The sequence below is a fragment of the Pseudophryne corroboree genome, chromosome 2, assembly GCF_028390025.1.
Source record: "Pseudophryne corroboree isolate aPseCor3 chromosome 2, aPseCor3.hap2, whole genome shotgun sequence".
Lineage (NCBI taxonomy): Eukaryota > Metazoa > Chordata > Amphibia > Anura > Myobatrachidae > Pseudophryne > Pseudophryne corroboree.
Window position 1 is genome coordinate 398835079 of NC_086445.1, and position 25575 is coordinate 398860653.

The window sequence follows — 25575 nt, forward strand, 5'->3', positions numbered from 1 at the left end:
CTGCAATAACAACATGAGCACTTTTTAGAAATCAGTCTTTTGTAGATGGAATGTGAATATTAACTCAAATTGTTAACTTTTGCTGAAATACTATAGAACTAGCTAAAGTGTTCATTAATTTTTCAATTTGAACAATCAAATAAACAAAGTTGCAAAGGAATAATTTACAGTAGAATGCAAACAGTACTAAATAGAGCATATTTGTTTAGTAATTTATTCCTCAAATTCCATAACCTCTGGTGGAGAAACATACAGGCCTGATTCCGAGTTGGACGTAGATTATTAGCAGACTGTGCATGCTCTGCACCATGCACATGAACCTTGATGGAGGATAAGAGAGCAGACGGTTTGCTCTGTGTGTGACGGCTTCTCTATGGGTGATATGGGAATTTAAGGAAGGCAAGTAGATTGTTACTGTGCAGAAGCACTGAACATATGCGTCTAGTGGAAGTGTCATGTTGTGGACATTTAGCCCAACTTCCATGCTTGTTTGAGTCATGTGGGTGGAGATTGGACACCTGTTTCAGATGGATCTATTGCAGCCAACATAAGGATGATGGCTGTTTGTATGAAGCAGCAAGGATACTCACATAGACAGATTCAGGGCTGCCCACAGAAGGGAACAAGGACACATGCTGGGGGCCCGCAGGCACTACTACAGGGAGGTGCTAGTGAGGCACATACCCAGTGCAAATGGAACCATTCCTGCATCCTAATAGAATCCTCAACAAGGAATACTCACTGCATCTTACCACAAAGGACTAAGCAGAAGTTATAATCTCTAATTGAGAGGAGCTACATGCAGCCTTTAGCTGGGTACACAATGGGCGATATAACTATACTGTGTGCACGTCAGCGGCTGTGTACTCCAATATGACTGCAGCACAGCAAAATGTCTGTCTCAACTGATGTCAGGGCCAATATAACTGCAAATTAATCTGCAGTGGCTTGACTACATCATAAACTCGATTGGCCCCAACAAAAACCTTATACCCACCTAACTCAAAACTTCACTCCTTGGGGTATATTTACTAAGCTCCCGATTTTGACTGATTTGGTGTTTTTTCTTCAAAGTGTCGGGAATTTACGAAACTGAAATCTCGGCAGTGATGAACGCATTCGTATTTTTTTGGAAGTCAAAGAAAAAAAATACGAATGAATACACCATCGGTCAAATACGCCTGTTATTTTATACAACTCGGTAATTTACTAAAAATTCGTATTCACGATCACTGCCGGCAATAGCCAAACACTGCCGGGAAAAAATACAAATCGTAAAAAAAAGCAGTTTTCAAATAGACCTGCTTTTTTTTACCGTGTTCTGATAGGTATGCACGGTTCAGTGAGATCCGTGCATGTTTATCAGTGGGAAGGGGTGGAAAGAGTTAAAAATCAGGAAAAAAATGCGTGGGGTCCCTCCTCCTAAGCATAACCAGCCTCGGGCTCTTTGAGCTGGTCCTGGTTGTAAAAATACGGGGATAAAATTGACAGGGGTTCCCCCATATTTTAAACAACCAGCACCGGGCTCTGTGCCTGGTGTAAAAAATACGGGGGACAAAAGACGTAGAGGTCCCCCGTATTTTTAACACCAGCACCGGGCTCCACTAGTCAGAGATATAATGCCAATATAACGCGGGACACTTTTATATTGGTCCCTGCGGCCCTGGCATTAAATCACCAACTAGTCACCCCTGGCCGGGGTACCCTGGAGGAGTGAAGACCCCTTAAATCAAGGGGTCACCCCCTCCAGCCACCAAAGGGCCAGGGGTGAAGCCCGCGGCTGCCCCCCCCCCCCATCCAAGGGCGGCTGATAGCCACAGTGTAAAGAAAAGAATATTTTTTTTGTAGCAGTACTACAAGTCCCAGCAAGCTGGTACTTGGAGAACCACAAGTACCTGTAGTTCTACTACAAAAAAAATACCCAAATAAAAACAGAACACACACACCTTGATAGTAAAATGTTATTAAACATACATGCACACTTACATTCATACATACTTGCCTATGTTGACACGAAGCAGTCGGTCCCTTTCTCCAGTAGAATGTACACAATGAAGCCCTGCACGGATCACACTGAACCGGCCGGGATTCATTGTGTTAAGTCCGGCAGTGTTTTACTAATCACTCCTGTAAAACACTGCCAGACATTACGAATGACATCGACGACATCGGAAAACACGACAATGCAGAATACGACAGCATAGTAAATGAGGCGTAAAAAAAACCAAAATGTTGCAAATTATCACTCCCGATGTCATTCGTGTTTCATCTTCAACCAAATTCCGAAAAATACGAATTTTAGTAAATATACCCCCTTGTGTCCGGTAGGAGTGTGAAATACACAAGCCTGGAGGTATAAAGTGCATCCGGAAAGTATTCACAGCGCTTCACTTTTTCAACATTTTGTTATGTTACAGTCTTATTCCAAACTGGAATAAATTCATTTTTTCCTTAAAATTCTACACACAATGGGGGTCATTCCGAGTTGATTGTAGCTGTGCTAAATTTAGCACAGCTACGATCTTCTTCCCTGACATGCGGGGGGACGCCCAGCACAGGGCTAGACTGCCCCACATGTCAGTCCAGCCCCCCCTCGCAGAAGTGCAAAGGCATCGCACAGCGGCAATGCCTTTGCACTTAAAGAGTAGCTCCCGGCCAGCGCAGCTTTAGCGTGCTGGCCGGGAGCTACTCATCGCTCCTCAGCCCGCAGCGGCTGCGTGTGACGTCACACAGCCGCTGCGGCCCGCCCCCTCCCTCCCCCTGTTCGGTCCGGCCACGCCTGCGTTGGCCGGACCATACCCACGCCGCCGTTCCGCCCCCTCCCGCCCAGCGGTCGCCTCTGCCTGTCAATCAGGCAGAGGCGATCGTAACCCTGCTACGGCCTTCGGCCGTCTGGCATGCGCAGTAGGGACCCATTCGCTCTGCTGCGTTAAAGCGCAGCGAGCGAACGGGTCAGAATGACCCCCATACCCCATAATGACAACGTGAAAAACGTCTTGAGTTTTTTGCAAATTTATTAAAAAACTAAAATAAAATAAACAACTAAGAAATCACATGTACATAAGTATTCACGGTCTTTGCCATGAAGCTGAAAATTGAGCTGAGGTGCATCCTTGAGATGTTCCTACAGCTTAATAGGAGTCCACCTGTGGTAAATTCAGTTGATCGGACATGATTTGGAAAGGCAACCAATGGTCTATATAAGGTCCCACTCTTGACAGTGCATGACTGAGCACAAACCAAGCATTAAGTTAAAGGAATTGTCTGTGGACCTCCAAGACAGGATTGTCTCGAGGCACAAATCCGGGGAAGGGTACAGAAAAATATCTGCTGCTTTGAAGGTCCCAATGAGCACAGTGGCCTCCATCATCTGTAAATGGAAGAAGTTTGGAACCACCAGGACTCTTTCTAGAGCTGGCAGGCCGTCTAAACTGAGCAATTGGGGGAGAAGGGCCCTAGTCAGGGAGGTGACCAAGAACCCAATGATCACTCTGTCAGAGCTACAGCATTCCTCTGTGGAGAGAGGAGAAGCTTCCAGAAGGACAACCATCTCTGCAGCAATCCACCAATCAAGCCTGTAAGGTAGAGTGGCCAGACGGAAGCCACTCCTTAGTAAAAAGCACATGGCAGCCCGCCTGGAGTTTGCCAAAATGCACCTGAAGGACTCTCAGTCCATGAGAAACAAAATTCTCTGGTCTGATGAGACAAAGATTGAACTCTTTGGAATGAATACCAGGAGTCATGTTTGGAGGAAACCAGGCACCGCTCATCACCAGGACAATACCATCCCTACAGTGAAGCATGGTGGTGGCAGCATCATGTTGTGGGGGAGTTTTTCAGTGCCAGGAACTGGGAGACTAGTCAGGATAGAGGGAAAGCTGAATGCAGCAATGTACAGAGATATCCTGGATGAAAATCTGCTCCAGAGCGCTCTTGACATCAGACTGGGGTGACGGTTTATCTTTCAGCAGGACAACGACCCTAAGCACACAGCCAAGATATCAAAGGAATGGTTTTAGGACAACTCTGTGAATGTCCTTGAGTGGCCCAGCCAGAGCCCAGACTTGAATCCGATTGAACATCTCTGGAGAGATCTGAAAATGGCTGGGCACCGACGCTTCCCATCCAACCTGATGTAGCTTGAGAGGTGCTGCAAAGAGAAATGGGCGAAACTGACCAAAGATAGGTGTGCCAAGCTTGTGGCATCATATTCAAAAAGACTTGAGGCTGTAATTGCTACCAAAGGTGCATCAACAAAGTATTGAGCAAAGGCTGTGAATACTTGTGTACATGTGATCTCTTAGTTTTTTTATTTTTCATAAATTTGCAAAAATTTCAAAAACACTTTTTTCACGTTGTTATTATGGGGTATTGTCTGTAGAATTTTCCAGTTTGGAATAAGGCTGTAACATAACAAAATGTCGAAAAAGTGAAGCGCTGTGAATACTTTCCAGATGCACTGTATGACACTACTGTCAATCTAAATTGCAGTGTAAAAAAAAAGCTGCCCAGTATTTGTGGGCTACATGCTAAAAGCATTCAATATTTACCCTGCATGCCAAAACATTTATGTATTTGCACCCCTGACATTGCAACATGATTTGTCCATGTACACAGCTACAGTACTTGCTCTTTCTTACATTATTCTCAAATCAGAATAAGGCCTATTGTCTCTAACAGAAATACATAGAAAATAAACTCTTTACTGGAAAAGGCCTACTGCGCAACCCATACGGGGACTATATAACAAGCAGATGAAGCCATAGGCAAACGCAGGGGAGATTTCCGGTTGCCCAAAAACCCCCCTACCCTTGGCAAGTGGCAAATTATGACAACAGCAGCAATGGCATATAATACGATTACTAGAGTTGCCACCATATCATGCAGAACTACTGCACATGCCCAGTGGTAGCAGCTTTTTCTACCAAGATTGCTGTGTGTGTGGTTATGAGCCCTCATTCAGTGCACTGGACCAAAGAGTAGCTTCCAGAAAGAAGAGGCAGGAGCCTTACCATGAGGTGAGAGAATGTGTGCTTGGAAAGTGCAGTACTAGTTCCATAATGTATGTGCCTTTATTATAGTATGTTTAACATTTTCCTGATCACTTATATTATTTATATAATAATTTGAATATGTTTGATACAGCTCTACTATAGATCATCTATAATGTTCCGCAGAGTGGGATATTTGAAGATTGCATTTGGAAACCTCCCCTCTAAAAGTCCTGCGTTTGCCACTGGAAGCAAACTGCCACCATCGCTAACAACTTGAGGTGCCAACCCATCCAAAAAGAGAAAGTAAGGACTCACCTGGTCTGGTGGTGCTCTTGACCCAAACTGATCTCCATGCCATAGGCTGCACCCCAAAGAACCAATACAATAACCCTTTAACTCACAAGTGGCGCTTCGAACCCAGCTGTAAAATCAAAACCAAACACAAAAAACTATCACGGGAGGGTGGACAACGCCAAAACGAAGAGAGAGTCAGCATCTTCTTCAAACACAGCTAAGAACTATAAAACACCACGCCCAGACCAAACAAACTCGATTGGCCCAGACAAAAACCTTATACCCACCTAACTCAAAGCTTAACCCTATTGTGTCCAGGAGGAGTATGTAGTGCACAAGCCTGGAAGTATATGATACTACTGTCATATTATAGGAAATAATTTATACAACGTTCTGTAACTAGGGATTCTCCTTTCACACCCATATTATATTATACAATATGTAGACAAAAGTGATTGGGCACTGACAGCAAACAGATCAACGAGATTACATTGACATTAGTACTTTGTATCCACCACATGCAATGATTACTGCAGACACCCTTCTTGGCAAACTGTCCACAAGTTCCTGGACAACAGCAGGTGGTATGTTTTTTTCCCATTTCACCTTAAGTACAGTGACCAACTGTGACAATGAAGAAGGTAGAGTCGGCCTAGAATGCACCCTTTGCTCCAGTTCATCCCAGATGTTCTCAGTGGAGTTAAGATGTGGACTCTGAGCAGGCCAGTCCATCCCGGTTACCGAATTGTCTGTATACCATTCCGGCTACCATTGCTATTTAGACTTTGCCTTTCTTCAACGTCTTTCTGCAATACTGCCAGTGTTAAAATTCCAGATCAAGCCCGGTGAGCACTCCAGTCCGTTCTGGTTCCATTCTGGATGCTATTGTCATTTGAACTGCGTCTTACATTAATACTGTCAAGTGTCAAGATTCCGGATTAAGCACGGTCAGCACTACAGTCCAATCCAGTTTCATTTTGGATATTATTGTTATTTGAACTTTGTCTTCTACAGTCCAATCCAGTTTCATTTCGGATATTATTGTTATTTGAACTTTGTCTTCTATAGTCCAATCCAGGATATTATTGTTATTTGAACTTTGTCTTCTTCAGTCCTATGGATAGCTGTCCTGAACAAATGTCGATCTTCAGTCAAGCAGCTCAGTGTTGATAGTGTGGTATCAAGCCGTCTCGCTGCTGGTCTTCCCTTTTTTCATTGGTCTTCAACTTTTTCAAGCATAATGTCTTTCTCTAGGAACCATTGTCTTTGCATGATGTGTCCAAAGTAGGAAAGGCGCAGTCTTGACATTTGTGCACCTAGAGAGAGCTTTGGTTTTATCTCATCTAATACCGATTGATTTGTTCTTCGGACAGTCCATGGTATATATATTTTTTGTCTCCAGCACCATAATTCAAAACCGTCAATAGTCTTCCTATCTTACTTCTTGACTGTCCAGCTTACACATCCATACCATGTTACTGAAAAAACCATAGCTTGAATGAGTCTTATCTTTGTATGCAAAGATACATCTTTACACTTGACTATCCCTCATATCTGTTTCAGCAAGTGCTTTTCGTCTTTGGATTTCTGATCTGCTTGCTGCTTAAGTGTTGATTAGTGATCCCACTAGGTTAAAACGGTCTACTATTTCAATTTCTTCTCCATCATAAAATTACATATATAAAAAGCCTTTTTAATGACATGTTCACTAAATATGATGTAAACATGTGCTAGCTTTGTTACTTCAATGATAATAGAATAATTGGGCCCAGATTTATCAAGCCTTGGAGAGTGATAAATTGCACGGTGATAAACTACCAACCAGCTCCTAACTATCATTTTTCAAACACAGGGGCAGATGTATTAAACCTGGAGAAGTGATAAAGCAGTGATAAGTGGAAGGTAATAACGCACCAGCCAATCGGCTCCTAACTGTTCATTTACATATTGGAGCTGATTGGCTGGTGCGTTATAACCTTGCACTTATCACTGCTTTATAATTTCTCCAGACTTAATACATCTGCCCCAGAGCCTGTAACATGCCAGTTAGGAGCTGGTTGGTTGGTTCTTTATCACCATGCAATCTATCACTCTCTATAGGGGGGTACAGATGGGGAGATTTCTCCCAGAGATGCGTGCTGAGCGTTCTAGCACAGATCGCTCAGCACACATCTAAGGACGCTCAGCACACAGTGCGATGTGTGCTGAGCGAGGGGGGGGGGGGGGGGGGGGGAGGACGCTCACTCCACCCAGTAGTGAAGTGAGCAATCTGACTAGATTTGGCATGCATGTAGGCCAATCTAGAGTCAGCGATAGCGACGCATGGAGCCACGCTTCACTATCGCTATGGGCTATACACACGGAGCGATGTGTGCTTAATTTCTAAGCAATCTAGTCAGATTGCTTACAATTTAAGCCCCCCCCTTTAAAGGTTAATGGAAATTAACAGACATATGACTATTTACAGTAGTTAGAGGTTTTTTCATGTATACGATATTATACTTGGCAGATCTTTTTTCAAAACTTAACTTAACTGGTAGCTTAATTATGCTGTGTGACCATATTATCATGCATCAACCTACATATGTGTATTACCATAAGATTGGTTCTGTATATAAAGGGAATAGAGCATTTTCCTTACTGCTATATTGTATGTCAGTATGCATATCTCTTAATGGAAACATTTTGTGCAGAATAAAAGCAACATTTAGATCAATCATTAAGTAAACGATCTTCTGTGTGATATTTCCTTGACATTATAGTGTCATTCTTACTTTTTAGAAAAAAAATGATAAAGCCATCATAAATAAATTGTAAAAATAACATTTCATATACTAGATAAGAGAAGTAAACAGGTCAGTTGGTCAATATTGAAAATCAGGGGTATTTCCATAGATACTGTACATCTCTGATGGTCAAGACTGTACCAGGAAATAAAACATGGTAACTAAAAAGTATACAGTGCACAAATCTTTTGGTCAGTGTACAACAGACAGACCTTTTGATCAATATACGAAATCATTTACAGCTTGTTTCAGTATATTATTGTTTCCCATTTATATAGTGCTGCAGTATTAGACAGCACTTTGCCGAGAAAATGTAATCACTCACATCAGTCCCTGGCCCAGTGGAGTTTACATTCTCTACCACACAAACATACACACACTAGAGCCAAGTTATTTGGATGCCAAGACTGTGGGAGAAAACCAGAGGTGCTGGGAAAAACCAACATAAGTGTGAGACGCTACGGGCGCATAGTGGTTAGGGGGCTGTAGGTTGGTCAGGTCGCAGTCAACGCTTAAGCGCTAGGCCGCAGGTACCCAGTCGAGGTCCGCCCCCGCGCATTACTTCCCGGTCAGGCTCCCCTTGCAGGTAGGCTGTTAGCTGCGCAAAGTCCGGCCGGTGGCCGGGAGCTCCTGCCCGCCTCCGCTCGCGTATTTCTGTCCTAGGTACCGGAAGTGTGACCGCTCGTCACGCAAGTGGACAAGATAGAGTCGGGTGAGCAATCCTTTGTTCCGTGTGCGTTACGCAAGTTCGTCACTCCATTCCCCACCCCTCCCCCTGTTCGTGGGCGTTTCTGTCCGGGGTCGCACCGGGTGCTTCCACACCTCACAGGCACCCAGTCTGAGGCCACAAGTGGCAATGATGACCCATCATTGAGCTCGCCCGGGGGTGTCCCTCCTCCCCTCCTCTCTGTCTGTGCGTATGTAGGTTGTTGTCTCCTTTACAGGAACTATCCAGGACTCCCAGCTAGCAAGCCAGAGCCACCCCCGAGGGGAACCAGGAGCATCCGAAGGGGAACAGAGGGACCGCCCTCAGTAAGTGTAACAGACACCCGACCCACATCGGGCCCACAAAACAGACAAAGGGGGGAACTTCTACATTAGTATAACGGACTCTCATTCAGACTCCACACAAATGGTTATCTGGTAAGAAGTGACACCATGGTCTCCACACTGTGTGACAGCAATGCTAATCATTGTGCCTCTTTGTCGCCCATATTTAATGTAAAGCCCTCATTATTTGTATAAAACCACCTGATTGTGCTGCCACTTACTGTCATGATGAACACGGCTTTTTGCATTAGTTAAAGGGCACTCAGATTCGCAGTTGAGGCTTTCTTCACAGACAAGGTCACTGGCGTTTGCTATTTAGAAAATCTTAAATGTGGCCAACAAGATTTGTGCTACATCTACCGATCACTTTGTTGACATTGACTTAGGCTGGGTACACACTAGAATGATGTGTAGCTGACCATTTCAAACCCCGGTGAGAACCTGCATTGGGAAGTGCATACATACTTGCATGATGCAGGGGATGACGGCACGATATAGGATGCCATGCTGCATTCTGCAGTATGGCATCATACACGATATCTTCTGGGTGACATGCAGCATGGCAACCAGAACATATTGCATGTGACCGTGGGAGCATGTAAATCAGGCATACACACTTAACGATATGCCCGATTTGTTGTTCCGATTTGGCTGGAAAGGACAAATTGGGCCAATATCATTCTAGTGTGAACACACCCTTAGGGGTGTTTTACATGAATACAGCCCATGGAAACATACCATGGACAGATGTTACACCACTGATGAATAGCTGTCCCTTAAAGTACTGTATTACTTACCACCTGGTGATCTAAAGTTACCCAAATGATAAAACTCACTATGAAACAATTAGTGATGCAGCACGCCATAATTTGCAGCTGAATGCTGAATATTGGTGATGTCAATAATGATTTCACACTGGAGTGACCAGCATAATATGGTCTGTTTCCTCCTCATCAATAAAGCATTCTATTCCACTGCTTATAACATTGTGCATCTCCAGAAGTCTCAGAAACAAATGCCTTAGTCCCACCTTGATTAATTATCTTATGTATCAACAAGTACTTTAAATATACTTGCACTTTCAGACCCTTTACTCTTACAAATCCAATACCACTGATGGTCCATTTACTGCACATTACACACTAATAACAGGGGTGTCGTGTGATTAACATGTAACCCATCTTCCTTAGAGTACTGGAGGAATTGTTACTGTCCAAATTATGCCATCAATAGGTATTTCTACCAAAATTCAGGTTTGAGTGGAATTTTAGAATTAAGCAAAATATGATTATTCCACCCATTTCTGTATATTGGATTCTCAACATGTCCTGTGACGCAGTACTTACTCCTTGGACAACAAATGTTCCATAGCACGCTGCTTGTATTATAAAAGTCCTCCTTGGTAAGAGTTGGAAGTGTATCCCTGGATCACAGCAAAGATTAGATAACTGTCCTTACAAAGCATCTTAAGGGGGTACACACGGAGAGACCTGTGTTTAAAATCTAAGCAATCTGACTAGATTACTCATATTTTAAGCACATATATGCCGTGTGTATGCCCCTGTCACGATCCGGGTATCTGGACGCCATTTCTTACCCATCAGATGCCTCCTAAGGCTGGCTCAGCGCTCCAGGACCGGATCCCATCTGTTATCCTGATGTGTACATTCCTGTATCCTCTCCTGTCACTCTGGGACGCTGTCACAGTAAACGCCATATTACACCTGGCATGGCGTCTCCCGCGGCCTCCGCCGCCGTCCCTGAACTTCTGCATGCAGAGTGTCTGAGTGACGATTACGTCAGCAGCGGCCTCCGCTGTGTCCGCGTGGTTGGATGTGCATCTGTCAGCCTGGCGCCTCCTGTCTCCGGTGGCCGGCGCCGCCATTACTGTTTTCATTACCACATGGATTACAAACCAAACTTCCCTCCAAGTGTCTGCATGGGCGCAGCCATCTTGGATTCTGTCAGCTGATCATTTCCACCAATCTGTTCTCAGTATTGATAATCTGCATAATTGCCTAGCCAATCCCTTCCTTGCTGCAGGTATAAATACACTGTGCCTGAGCAAGGAAGGCGTCAGTGCTTTGGTTGTCAAACCTAGTTCCTGTTTGTCTCTCTCCTGTGATTGTCTTCCAGGTTCCAGCTCCTGTCTCAAGACTTCCACCATAGAGACCCGCACCAGCATTCCACCTGCGGTGTAGCCTGACTCTCCAATCCATTGTGGATTCATCTGTTTCCAGCTACAACATTACCTGCTTCCAGCTCAGCTTTCAGCAGAGTACAGCTTCCCTTAAAGGGCCGGTGTCCTTTCTACACTTTACCACTCTCCACCGGTATTATTATTTCATCGCTCCCAAGTTCATTTATTATTTAACTGGTTCCAGCCAGTATCCACTCCGTGCTAACAACAGTCTGGTTCCAGCCAGTATCCACAGCAGCTGTTTTACCTTCAGCAACCCAGCTTTTCCTGGAACACCAGCTGGCACAATCCTGGGTTATCTCCATTGCTACAGTCGGGCCTGGTAAGGACTTTCCATCTAGAAGATCATAAGAACTATCTCACACTACCAGTGCCCTGTGGCTCCTGCCATCCTGTAGTACCCAGGAACTGTATTTATTATTTGCTGACTTTTACGTTTTCTTTTACTGCTGCTGTGTTGCGGAGTTGTCATAATAAACATCATTGACTTTTATCCAAGTTGTCGTGGTCACGCCTTCGGGCAGTTATTATTCATGTTACTTACATGTCCAGGGGTCTGATACAACCTCCCAGGTTCCGGTACATCTCAGCCCCTACAACTGAGGCTGCCTCCCGTCAGCTCAGGCCCTCAGTTGTGACAGTAAGCACTGACCTAATGAATCCAGCCGGAGACCAGGATCAAGCGGCCAGGCCGATGCAAGAACTGGCAGCCCGACTAGAACATCAGGAGGCTGCACAGGGCCACATCATCCGCTGTCTCCAGGATCTCTCTACTCGGCTGGATGGGATTCAGACAACTCTCCGTGGATCAGGCGCATCTGGTGCGTCAACCACAGTGACTCCAGCTATAACCCCACCCACCTTACCCATTTCTGCTCCACGTCTTCATCTTCCAACGCCAGCAAAATTTGACGGATCTCCAAGATTCTGCAGGGGATTTCTCAACCAGTGTGAGATTCAGTTTGAGCTACAACCTGGCAATTTTCCCAGTGACCGTACAAAAATTGCCTACATCATCTCTCTTCTCAGTGGCTCCGCCCTTGACTGGGCATCACCGTTATGGGAGAGGTCCGACACCCTGCTATCTTCTTACACTGCATTCGTGTCAACATTCAGGCGCATCTTCGACGAGCCAGGCCGGGTAACCTCAGCTTCATCCGAGATTCTCCGTTTACGCCAGGGGTCACGTACTGTAGGACAATATCTGATACAGTTCCAGATCCTGGCATCCGAACTGGCATGGAACGACGAGGCCCTGTATGCTGCATTCTGGCATGGCTTATCTGAGCTTATTAAAGATGAGTTAGCTACCAGAGACTTACCTTCTAAGTTAGATGAGCTAATCTCACTCTGCACGAAAGTTGATTTACGTTTCAGAGAGAGAGCAACTGAGCGTGGAAGATCATCTGCTCCAAAATCTTCTGCTCCTCCTCCTCCTCGTCAACTGTCACCATCTAAAGATGAGCCCATGCAAATTGGCCGTTCCCGTTTAACTCCTGCTGAGCGCCGAAGACGTCTCTCTGAGTCTCTTTGTCTTTACTGTGCAGCTCCGTCTCACACCATCAATGCCTGTCCCGAACGTCCGGGATAACTCCAAACCCTAGCTCGCCCAGGAGAGGGCCGGCTAGGAGTAATGATCTCCTCTCCATCTCCTCATGATTGTAATCTCCCAGTCTCGCTTCAAGTTGCTCAACGTTATCGGAACGTCATTGCTCTCCTTGATTCCGGAGCAGCTGGGAACTTTATTACTGAAGCCTATGTTAAACGGTGGTCCCTACCCACCGAGAGACTTCCTTCCTCCTTTTCCTTAACTGCCGTGGATGGCAGTAAAATTTTTGATACTGTTATTGCTCTAAGGACTCTACCAGTTCGTCTGAGAGTGGGAGTTCTTCATTCCGAACTTATTTCACTTTTAGTGATTCCAAGAGCCACACATCCTGTGGTCCTGGGCCTTCCATGGCTCCGTCTTCACAATCCTACAATTGATTGGACGACTACGCAAATCCTGGCATGGGGTTCCTCCTGTGCAGAGACATGTTTGTTTAAAGTATTGCCTGTCTGTTCTTCCTCCCCCAGGTCGTCTGATGTTCCACCTCCTCCATATCAAGATTTCACGGATGTGTTCAGTAAAGCTTCTGCTGATATCCTTCCTCCTCATAGAGAATGGGACTGCCCGATTGATCTCATTCCAGGGAAGGTTCCACCTCGAGGCCGAACTTATCCGTTGTCTCTGCCTGAGACGCATTCTATGGAGGAATACATTAAAGAGAACCTAGCAAAGGGGTTCATTCGACCTTCTTCTTCCCCAGCCGGCGCAGGCTTCTTTTTTGTAAAAAAGAAAGATGGTGGTCTGCGGCCGTGCATCGACTACAGAGGTTTGAACGACATTACCATCAAGAACCGTTATCCTTTACCCCTGATTACTGAGCTCTTTGACAGAGTTAGCGGAGCTACCATCTTTACAAAGCTGGACTTGCGAGGTGCATACAATCTCATCCGGATCCGTGAGGGTGACGAGTGGAAGACCGCCTTTAACACCCGTGACGGACATTATGAGTACCTCGTCATGCCCTTCGGATTGAGCAATGCTCCAGCTGTCTTCCAGCATTTTGTCAATGAGATCTTCAGAGACATTCTATACCGTCATGTCGTGGTCTATCTAGACGATATCCTCATTTTTGCCAACGATTTAGAGGAACATCGTTTTTGGGTTAAAGAGGTTCTGTACCGTCTCCGTGTCAATCATCTCTATTGCAAATTAGAAAAATGCGTCTTTGAAGTCAAGTCCATTCCGTTTCTAGGGTACATTGTGTCCGGTTCCGGACTAGAGATGGATCCTGAGAAACTACAAGCAATCCAGAATTGGCCGGTACCCTTAACCCTCAAAGGGGTCCAGAGGTTCTTAGGGTTCGCCAATTATTACCGAAAGTTTATACGAGACTTTTCCACCATTGTGGCGCCTATTACTGCTTTCACCAAGAAGGGTGCTAACCCGTCCAAGTGGTCTGAAGAAGCCATGCAAGCTTTTCATCTTTTAAAACAGAGGTTCATCTCTGCGCCTGTCCTGAAACAGCCTGACATCGACTCTCCTTTCATCCTAGAGGTGGATGCCTCCTCCGTTGGAGTAGGAGCGGTGTTATCTCAGAGGGCTAAAGATGGCCATTTACATCCTTGCAGTTTCTTCTCCCGGAAGTTCTCCCCAGCTGAGCGCAACTATGCCATTGGCGACCAGGAGTTGCTAGCCATCAAGCTCGCTCTAGAAGAGTGGAGGTATCTGTTGGAGGGAGCTTCTCATTTAATCACCATACTTACAGACCACAAGAACCTTTTATACCTGAAGGGCGCACAATGTCTCAACCCTCGTCAGGCCAGATGGGCACTTTTCTTTTCCAGGTTCGACTTTAAACTCCAGTTCTGTCCGGGCTCTCAGAATCGCAAGGCCGATGCCCTTTCCCGCTCATGGGAGCAAGAAAATGAGTCAGAGTCTTCAGACAAGCATCCTATTATAAATCCGTTGGCATTCTCCACGGTAGGGATGGACTCTACGCCCCCATCAGGGAAAAGTTTTGTGAAGCCGATGCTAAGGAAGAAGCTCATGCATTGGGCCCATGCTTCCCGTTTTGCCGGACATACAGGTATCCAAAAAACCCTGGAGTTTATCTCTAGGTCCTATTGGTGGCCAACTCTGAAAAAAGACGTCTTGGAGTTTATTGCATCTTGCCCAAAGTGTGCCCAACATAAAGTATCCCGCCAGTCGCCTGCGGGGCAACTGGTTCCACTATCCGTTCCCCGTCGACCATGGACCCACTTGTCGATGGATTTCATTACAGACTTACCCATGTGCAACAAGTTCAATACCATCTGGGTGGTAGTTGACCGGTTCACCAAGATGGCACACTTCATTCCTCTCACCGGTCTTCCGTCAGCTTCCAAGTTGGCTCAAGTATTCATACAAGAGATCTTCCGACTCCACGGTCTTCCTGAAGAAATCTCAGATCGAGGAGTTCAATTCACAGCCAAATTCTGGCGAAGTTTATGTCAAGTCCTCCAAGTCAAGCTAAAGTTTTCCACGGCTTACCATCCTCAGACCAATGGTCAAACCGAGAGGGTGAATCAGGACTTGGAGGCCTTCCTCCGCATCTATGTGTCCTCCTCTCAAGATGACTGGGTTCAATTACTTCCCTGGGCCGAGTTCTGTCATAACAACCAGTATCATTCTTCATCTGCTTCAACACCATTCTTCACTAACTTTGGATTCCACCCTAAAGTCCCTGAGTTCCAACCGCTTCCAGCAACTTCTGTTCCCGCAGTGGATATCACCTTGCATCAGTTTGCCAATATCTGGAAGAGCGTACGATCAGCTCTGCTCAAGGCATCGTTCAGGTACAAGAAGTTTGCGGATAAGAAGCGTCGAGCAGTTCCTGCTCTCAAGGTGGGTGATCGGGTATGGTTATCCACGAAGAATTTGAGGTTAAGAGTTCCCAGTATGAAGTTTGCACCTCGCTATATCGGTCCTTTCAAGATTGAACAAGTCATCAATCCTGTTGCTTACAGACTCCAGTTGCCTCCCTTCTTAAAAATACCCAGGACATTCCATGTTTCCCTGTTGAAACCGCTGATCTTGAATCGGTTTCATTCCTCACTTCCTCCAACTCCGAAAGTCCAAACTCAACGAGGCGTTGAGTATGAAGTGGCCAAGATCCTGGACTCACGTCACCGTTACGGTCAACTACAATATCTTATTGACTGGAAGGGTTATGGTCCTGAGGAACGGTCGTGGACCAATGCTTCTGATGTCCATGCTCCTGCCTTGGTCCGGAGTTTCCATTCCAGGTTTCCTCAAAAGCCAAAGAAGTGTCCTGGGGCCACTCCTAAAGGGGGGGGTGCTGTCACGATCCGGGTATCTGGACGCCATTTCTTACCCATCAGATGCCTCCTAAGGCTGGCTCAGCGCTCCAGGACCGGATCCCATCTGTTATCCTGATGTGTACATTCCTGTATCCTCTCCTGTCACTCTGGGACGCTGTCACAGTAAACGCCATATTACACCTGGCATGGCGTCTCCCGCGGCCTCCGCCGCCGTCCCTGAACTTCTGCATGCAGAGTGTCTGAGTGACGATTACGTCAGCCGCGGCCTCCGCTGTGTCCGCGTGGTTGGATGTGCATCTGTCAGCCTGGCGCCTCCTGTCTCCGGTGGCCGGCGCCGCCATTACTGTTTTCATTACCACATGGATTACAAACCAAACTTCCCTCCAAGTGTCTGCATGGGCGCAGCCATCTTGGATTCTGTCAGCTGATCATTTCCACCAATCTGTTCTCAGTATTGATAATCTGCATAATTGCCTAGCCAATCCCTTCCTTGCTGCAGGTATAAATACACTGTGCCTGAGCAAGGAAGGCGTCAGTGCTTTGGTTGTCAAACCTAGTTCCTGTTTGTCTCTCTCCTGTGATTGTCTTCCAGGTTCCAGCTCCTGTCTCAAGACTTCCACCATAGAGACCCGCACCAGCATTCCACCTGCGGTGTAGCCTGACTCTCCAATCCATTGTGGATTCATCTGTTTCCAGCTACAACATTACCTGCTTCCAGCTCAGCTTTCAGCAGAGTACAGCTTCCCTTAAAGGGCCGGTGTCCTTTCTACACTTTACCACTCTCCACCGGTATTATTATTTCATCGCTCCCAAGTTCATTTATTATTTAACTGGTTCCAGCCAGTATCCACTCCGTGCTAACAACAGTCTGGTTCCAGCCAGTATCCACAGCAGCTGTTTTACCTTCAGCAACCCAGCTTTTCCTGGAACACCAGCTGGCACAATCCTGGGTTATCTCCATTGCTACAGTCGGGCCTGGTAAGGACTTTCCATCTAGAAGATCATAAGAACTATCTCACACTACCAGTGCCCTGTGGCTCCTGCCATCCTGTAGTACCCAGGAACTGTATTTATTATTTGCTGACTTTTACGTTTTCTTTTACTGCTGCTGTGTTGCGGAGTTGTCATAATAAACATCATTGACTTTTATCCAAGTTGTCGTGGTCACGCCTTCGGGCAGTTATTATTCATGTTACTTACATGTCCAGGGGTCTGATACAACCTCCCAGGTTCCGGTACATCTCAGCCCCTACAACTGAGGCTGCCTCCCGTCAGCTCAGGCCCTCAGTTGTGACAGCCCCCCAGCGATAGCGATGCGCGGCCCCACGCATCGCTATCGACAGTGCTAGATTGAGCCTGCATGCAGGCTCAATCTAGCGGGTCACTCACTTCACCGCTGTGTGAAGTGAGTGGCCCCCCGTCCGTCCGTCCGTCCCACATCGCGTTGTGCTGAGCGGGGCGAGAGATGTGTGCTGAGCGGTCTGTGTTAAGATCGCTCAGCACACATCTCTCCCGTCAGTACCCCCATTTAGTTTTATACATGCAGCGTGAGATTTACCAACAACATGCCTTTAGCAGGAGTTGGGAATGTCGCTGTAGTACAGCAGAAGTTGAGCGACCTGTCGCATCAAGTGTAATGTTGGCCCAGAGGTGAGTAAATGTAAGCATTATTGCAAATCTTAAACATCAACCAAAAGTAAAAACAACAGTAGACCTATACTAAGGAATAAACAGAGAGATACCAATTGTAAGTTTTAACCAAAAAAATAAAAATAAAACAAACAAACCCAAATCAGTTACGATTTCAATCCTTAATTAATTACCAGCAGAGTGTGGAACATCATACCAATGACTGGTTGATGACCAAGCTTATGAATACCAAGTTGCCCCCTCACCATTACATTGCAGAGGTGGAACAGATTAACCCTCAATGTAATGACAAGTCTCAAGGTCTCCAGTCCCCTCCTCTAGAATCCTTTCCCTGGCACCATCCACCACCTCTGGTACCCTCTCCTCTAACACTGTTAATATCACCATCTCCTCTCCACTGGTGTACTGTAGCTGAACTAAAAAAAAAAAAAGCATATAAATGCATTTTTTCATGGGAAAAACATAATCAGAATTAAACCCACTGAATTCTCCAAAAACCCATATATGTACCATATGTTGTACTGTTTTGTACTGTCATATGCAGATCTGCTATACTATAAGTACTTTCCTATACCCTGCATCATTATACAGGTGAAACTCAGAAATTAGAATATCGTGTAAAAGTTCATTTATTTCAGTAATTCAACTTAAAAGGTGAAACTAATATATTATATAGACTCATTACATGCATAGTGAGATATTTCAAGCCTTTATTTGTTATAATTTTTATGACAGTGGCTTATATGTTAAGAAATCCCCAAATCTAAAATCTCAGAAAATTAGAATATTACATAAAATCAATAAAAAAAGGATTTTAAATACAGAAATGTCAGCCATCTGGAAAGTATAATCATGCATATGTACTCAGTACTTGGTTTGGGCCCCTTTTGCATGAATTACTGCCCCAATGCGGCGTGGCATGGATTCTATCAGCCTGTGGCACTGCTGAGGTGTTATGGAAGACCAGGATGCTTCAATAGTGGCCTCCAGCTCCTCTGCATTGTTCAGTCTCATGTCTCTCATCTTTCTCTTGGCAATGCCCCATAGATTCTCTATGGGGTTCAGGTCAGGCGAGTTGAAATATCTCACTTTGCATGTAATGAGTCTATATAATAAATTAGTTTCACCTTTTAAGTTGAATTACTGAAATAAATTAACTTTTGCACAATATTCTAATTTTCTGAGTTTCACCTATATTCTGTTAACATTCAAAATAATCCACACAATTCTGGTTAAAATGCTATGCTGTTTTTCCTTTGACATCGTGCAGTGGTGCTCATTCCGAGTTAATCGCTAGCTGCATTTGTTCGCAGCGCAGCGATCAGGCTAAAAAACGTCAGTTCTGCGCAATGCGCACGCGCGACGTACGGGCACAACGAACTATGCAGTTTTGCACAGTGTCTAGCGATGCATTTCAGTTGCAGTGGTTGCCGCAGAGTGATTGACATGAAGTGGGCATTTCTGGGTGGCAACTGACCGTTTTCAGGGAAAACGCAGGCGTGGCTGGGTGAACGCTGGGCGGGTGTGTGACATCAAATCCGGAACTGAATAGTCTGAAGTGATCGCAAGCGCTGAGTACGTTTTGAGCTACTCTGAAACTACACAAAAAATTTTTGCAGGCGCTCTGCGATAAAAACGTTTGCACTTCTGCTAAGCTAAAATACACTCCCAGTGGGAGGCGGCATAGCGTTTGCACGGCTGCTAAAAACTGCTAGCGAGCGATCAACTCAGAATGACCCCCCGTATCTGATTGTTTATAAGCACTATAGGGAAAATTTTGGTGGCATCTGAGTAATGCTGGCCTAGGGTAGATAAAGAGATAACTACCCTTGTGCATAATACCACAGACACAGTATTCCTGTTTAAACTCTCTATCCTTTAGCTGGAAACATTAAGTTCCCCTTTGTGAATCCAACATGGGAGTATGAACACCAAAGTTTTACATTTTAATAAAATATTTGTTATGTTTTTATGGTATTAAAGAGTCACTTTTGCTTGCCACTGATAGCTTATATTTCCTTATCGCAACATTATTAACCTGCAGACTTCCTACAGCACAGATGTATTGTACAATGAGCCATCACTGAACCAGCACTTTCCTCTACTAAGCCTTATGTTGATGTAAGATATTTAAACCTACTCTGCTTGTGAACGCTTTGATCACAGCAGGGCCAACATGCAGAAGCTGCTTAGTCGTTTTCCCAGCATGCTCTGCTAGTAAGCAATATTCAAAGGTCAGGACAAAATTAGCAAAGCAAGTGTCAGAGAGTATGCAGCATTACCATGCATCAACCAAATATTAACATGATCCAGGATGAATAGGAAAATGTAAAGAAAATGCTGTTTTTAGTATAGCTTTAAAAACCATTATAAGCATTGCATACTATGCCTATATACAAAATACAGGATAGAGGAATGTATTGGTTGCACAGGCTAACTGATATTTTCACACATTGTTGCTTTCAGCAGAAATTAGGCCCCCACATAAAAATGATATTTAAATTACAAATTACAGCTGGGGGGTGCTACCACACACACACAAATTGTGCCAAGTTGAATGCAAAGAGAGATAACTTTTATTAGTACATAGGTGGTCATTCCGAGTTGATCGCTCGCTAGCAGTTTTTAGCAGCCGTGCAAACGCTATGCCGCCGCCCTCTGGGAGTGTATTTTAGCTTAGCAGAAGTGCGAACGATTGTAACGCAGAGCGGCTACAAAATTATTTTGTGCAGTTTCAGAGTAGCTTCAAACCTACTCAGCGCTTGCGATCACTTCAGACCATCCAGTTTCGGATTTGATGTCGCAAACACGCCCTGCGTTCGCCCAGCCACGCCTGCGTTTTCCCTGGCACGCCTGCGTTTTTCCGAACACTCCCTGAAAACGGTCAGTTGACACCCAGAAACGCCCACTTCATGTCAATCACTCTGCGGCAACCAGTGCGACTGAAATGCATCGCTAGACCCTGTGTGAAACTACATTGTTCGTTGTAATAGTACGTCGCGCGTGCGCATTGCGCCGTGAACGCATGCGCAGAAGTGCCATTTTAACGCCTCATCGCTGCACAGTGAACGAATGCAGCTAGCGATCACCTCAGAATGACCACCATAGTTATTAGTACATAGTTTAAGAAATGAGTTAAAAAGCGAAAATAAGGTTAAAATGTTAAAGTGAGATAGCAAAGAGTTGAAAGTGTTAAAAGAAGATGCACGGTGTGCCTTACAGCTCCAATATTTTGCATAAGTAAGGATGTCACAGAGGGATAACTGTATACATGGTATATTATCTATTCTTGTAGTCGCCTGCTGATCTATATCTGTGAATAACCCTCTTATGTGTTGCCAATAAAAGTTTATTGTTATATTGTCTCACTTTAATGTCATTCATAAAGTGGACACAAATTACTAATGGGCAAAGATGTAGTTCAATAAAGATTTTATATTATCCAAACACCTGCGACCTGCCTCCCAGTTGTGTATCTTGTATGCAAGATAGCAAGATGTGCAATCTTATATACAAAATACAACCAGATTACAGTAGAAGGGGCCTCATCCTTTTATTAGGTTTTACCAAAAATGATACACCTCATCCCAGTATGGTCTGAGGAGCAACCAGATGACAAAAGATGTTCATGTATCAAGTGCATGTGCACATTGTGGTTTATGTGAAGGTCAAGGTACTTTCCTATTTTACACTACACCTATTTTACACTATTTTCCTAGTTTACACTATTTAGATGGCCACAGCTGAGATTGTAAATAAGGAATTATTTCAAGGCTACTGGGAGTATAGCTAGGTAATCCCTATACAATAATTGTATAGGCATGTTTTATTGTAGGCTATAGTGTGTATGAACAATCGTTTTAGCGATTACCTGGAAAAATCATTGCCACAAACATGCTTCTTCGATCTGATTGGTCGGCCAATACAGAAAACCTTGACCTCAATCACCTGATATTCTGCAGTGTGTGGGCATTCTCTGCATATATCCCATGTTTTTCCATGATTATAGCAGCCGCCTTGTGGGCAGACATATGCAAATTCAGTGTGGTGTTGCAGGAAATCTAATACTTTGAAAAAAAAAAAAAATAATATGTGTAGCTCAGATATTGGGGCCAGAAAATCATCCCAAATGTCAGGACAAGCAAAATATCAGACAGTGGGGGTAATTCCAAGTTGATCGCAGCAGGATTTTTTTTTAGCAGTTGGGCAAAACCATGTGCACTGCAGGAGGGGGGGGGGGGCAGATATAACGTGCAGAGAGAGTTAGATTTGGGTGGGTTATTTTATTTCTGTGCAGGGTAAATACTGGCTGCTTTATTTTTACACTGCAAATTAGATTGCAGATTGAACACACCCCACCCAAATCTAACTCTCTCTGCACATATTATATCTGCCTCCCCTGCAGTGCACATGGTTTTGCCCAACTGCTAACAGAATTCCTGCTGCGATCAACTTGGAATTACCCCCAGTGTGTACCTAGCTTTACACGCTTATCATTTCCACAGCATATAATGATATATAGGCAAGCTTTTACAATTAAGAGCACATATGAACATTAAAAATAACAATAACTAAACCATAGAAAATACTTTTTCACACAGCATTACTACGTTTCTTAACAGCACTAATCAATGTAGTTTCGGTCAATTTATTCAGGACAGGATGGGTGTTCCTATTAGCAGCTGCCTAGGCAAATGCTAAAACATGTACTTTCACAGCTATTGGCAACAGAGAAAAATTGCACTAATGAGCTCTGTCCCACAGTGTACCTGCACATGCAGGTAGAAAGAGGTAGAGGGATCAGAAGAAAACCCTCTTGTACTGTCATAGCTCTTTCCTCAGGAAAATGGCAATAATGATCAGAGACAAAATCCATACATCATGGTTTTCGGATGATAGACCGACAATATATTGGTCGACAGTCAAACAAATAGTTTTGCTTTTCAGAGTATGGTATTATTATTATTATTATTACTTCATTTTATTTATAAGGCGTCACAAGTGTTTTGCAGCGCCGTACAAAGGACAGTACAGGGAGACAAAAGTTAGCATTAAAGTAAATAAAAAAATTAAAATTGAGTACAGGTAACAAAGAGCACCACAATTCTCAAAACATAATACAGCTAGGATGTAAGTAGCAAGGGAGTAATCATCGTACTACTTGGGTCTGGCGGCCATAGATAGAGATGAGCCTTTACCAGCAGGAGAAAAAACGGGTAAAGATGGTTGCTGAATAGGAGTAAGCTGTGAGTGAAATGTATCGAGAAGAGGGCTTTGACAACAAGAGGAAAGAGGGCCCTGCTCTGAAGAGCTAACAATCTAGTGGGAAGGGGCGACAGACAGATGACATGAGGGGCAAGCAAGCGGGAGATAGCCTGATGGCAGTATGTAAGCAAAGCAGAGATGTTCATAGGAGTCAGATCGTAGTCCCCGTTGATAATAATGGGGACTGCATTCTGCAGCGCTAATTAGCCATCTGCTTGAGATTTATGCAAAAATCTCCTGTATTAGGCGATTAGAATGCAGGGCCACCATCATGGGAGGGACTGCTGGTAATGGTGTCCCAGGCCCAATAGATAGGGGGCCAACAGAGGGTAGGGACAGACCAACCCCCCTGGCGGCTACGCCCTGCAGACCTGGGGTCAGGGATGGGGAGTGAGATCATTACTCCATGTGCCCTCGCACCCCAAAGCCTGAGACCATCTCCATGATACATTGTGTCCATATAGTACATGACCCCACTGCTGTCACGCTCTGCACCAATAAAGTACCCGACACCCTCTCCCGTCACCCTTTGTGCCCATAAAGTACCTGTCACCGTCTGCGCCCATATAGTACAGGACACTCTCTCCCCTGTCATCCTTTGTGTCCATATAGTAACCGTCACCCTCTCCCTTGTCATCCTTTGGAGGCCTTGCCTATTTTTCCTGTCCCAGGCCCCACAACTTATGATGGCAGCCCTGTTAGTACATAGCAACAATTCATAAAATTATGCAGAAACTACAGTTTCTACAAAAGTTTCTGGGGGAAAAAAACATAGTTTACTATAACAAACTCATGGCACTGTAGGACATTAATATTATCAGAAAAAATTGAAATTTCCTCATTTTGGAATATGGTGGTATAGTGATTATTTTTTTACATAAACTTTATTGTGAATTTCACTTGCAATGAGCGAGTGCCTGCATCTATGAACGCATGCAAAAGTGCAACTATTTACACCAACATGTCTGTGCCTTTTGTATAATATCTCTACCTGAGCCCTTTCCAGCTTACTATTAGTGCCCGCTCCACGATAGACTAGGACTAGGTAAAGAAAGAACATCTGGAAACATTGGCACAGTATACAGTATGTATACATCCTGATCCCTGGCATAGCTTCCATCTGACCCTCTCGGCATTTTGCTACGTGCCATGATGGTGTGAGCAACGACAAGGCAAACACTAGCATATTCTCTGATCACCATTGCCTACCAATACTAGTATAATGACTAATGATCATTGGTTCGGTTATCAGTAGCACAGCGCCCACTGCTGGCGCCTAACAGGAACTTGACACATTTCTGTGAGAACCGCGCTTACCTATAGCACCAATGGCATCTCTGGGTACGTAACTCCCTGCCCACGGGGCTGCTCACGTCCCTCCTGCCGGCAGCAGAGAGACAGCGAGACACCCGGGAGGAAGCTGTAAGTGTATGCATGCACTATATACTGTAAAGGTTTCTGGCTATGCCAGGCACTCACCACAGCTCCTCCAGGTCCCATTCCTGCAGCACTGCCAAGTCAAAGGTGTCCATAGTAGTGCAGGTGCAAGGTGGCTCCAGCAGTCCCGCTCACATGGCAGCTGCGCTCGCCGGCCGGTACGGGAATAGCGCAGCCGTTGATTGTAGCGCCCAGCGCACGCTGCGCCCTCTCCCCTTGTGACGTCCTCTGGAAGCAGCAGCGGCACAAAGAGCCCCGGAGATGCTCCCGTCTCGTTGCAGCGCTGCTCCGTCTCTGGCTCTCTCCCGCTATAGCCCTTTGCTGCGCTAGCAGCAGCTGCCAGACTGTCAGGTACAACCTATCAGCGTCCTACCAGCTCATGTCTCCTCATCTCCATGTGTGAGAGCCGCGATCCTCCGGGGGAAGGAGAAAAGTGACTGACATCTGCTCACCTCACATATACTCTACACACTACACTAGTCAGAGCAATATCCTCTCCCAGCGCCACATTGTGCCTCCCTGCTGGAAATGTAGTCTGCATGCATACAATAATAATATACAATGTTATATACATTATAATATATAGATAGAAACATACAATGGGTAAATAAATATCCATACACATACATACACATATATATATATATATATATATATATAGGGGCAGATGTACTAAGCCTCGGATGGAGATATAGTGGGTCATTCCGACCCGACTTCTTCGCAGCCGTGCGATCGGGTCGGAACTGCGCATGCGCGGCGGCCGCATTGCGCACGCGCGTCATTGCTGCCCAACGACAGTGACATCGACGAAAGAGATTGCAGCGGCGATCACAAGAAGACTGACAGACGGAAGGCGTTCTGGGGCGGATACTCACCGTGTTCTGGGAGTGGTGAGTCCAACGCAGGCGTGTCCAGGCGTTTGCAGGGTGGGTGTCTGACGTCAACTCCGGGACCAGTCACGCTGAAGACATCGCAGCCGGTGTGTATGTCAGGACCTATTTAGAAACTGCAAAAAATCTTTTTGCATAGC

At 45.1% G+C, this 25575-nt stretch overlaps 1 protein-coding gene across 3 annotated transcripts in view; it reads right to left on the reverse strand.

Annotated features, from left to right (window-relative positions):
* AFF3 (ALF transcription elongation factor 3) overlaps positions 1-24959 on the reverse strand; it is a 771336-nt gene extending 746377 nt beyond the window's left edge. For 2 of the 3 annotated variants that reach the window (XM_063953378.1, XM_063953379.1), the window contains exon 1: positions 24588-24958. Coding sequence is in view for 1 of the 3 variants with exons in the window: in XM_063953377.1 (XP_063809447.1) it covers positions 24588-24640 (53 nt within the window). In the remaining 2 variants the exon portion in view is untranslated. Of the gene's footprint in view, positions 1-24587 lie in introns of all 3 variants that reach the window. The other variant, XM_063953377.1, reaches the window with a different exon arrangement.
* Between the last annotated feature and the right edge of the window lie 616 nt (positions 24960-25575).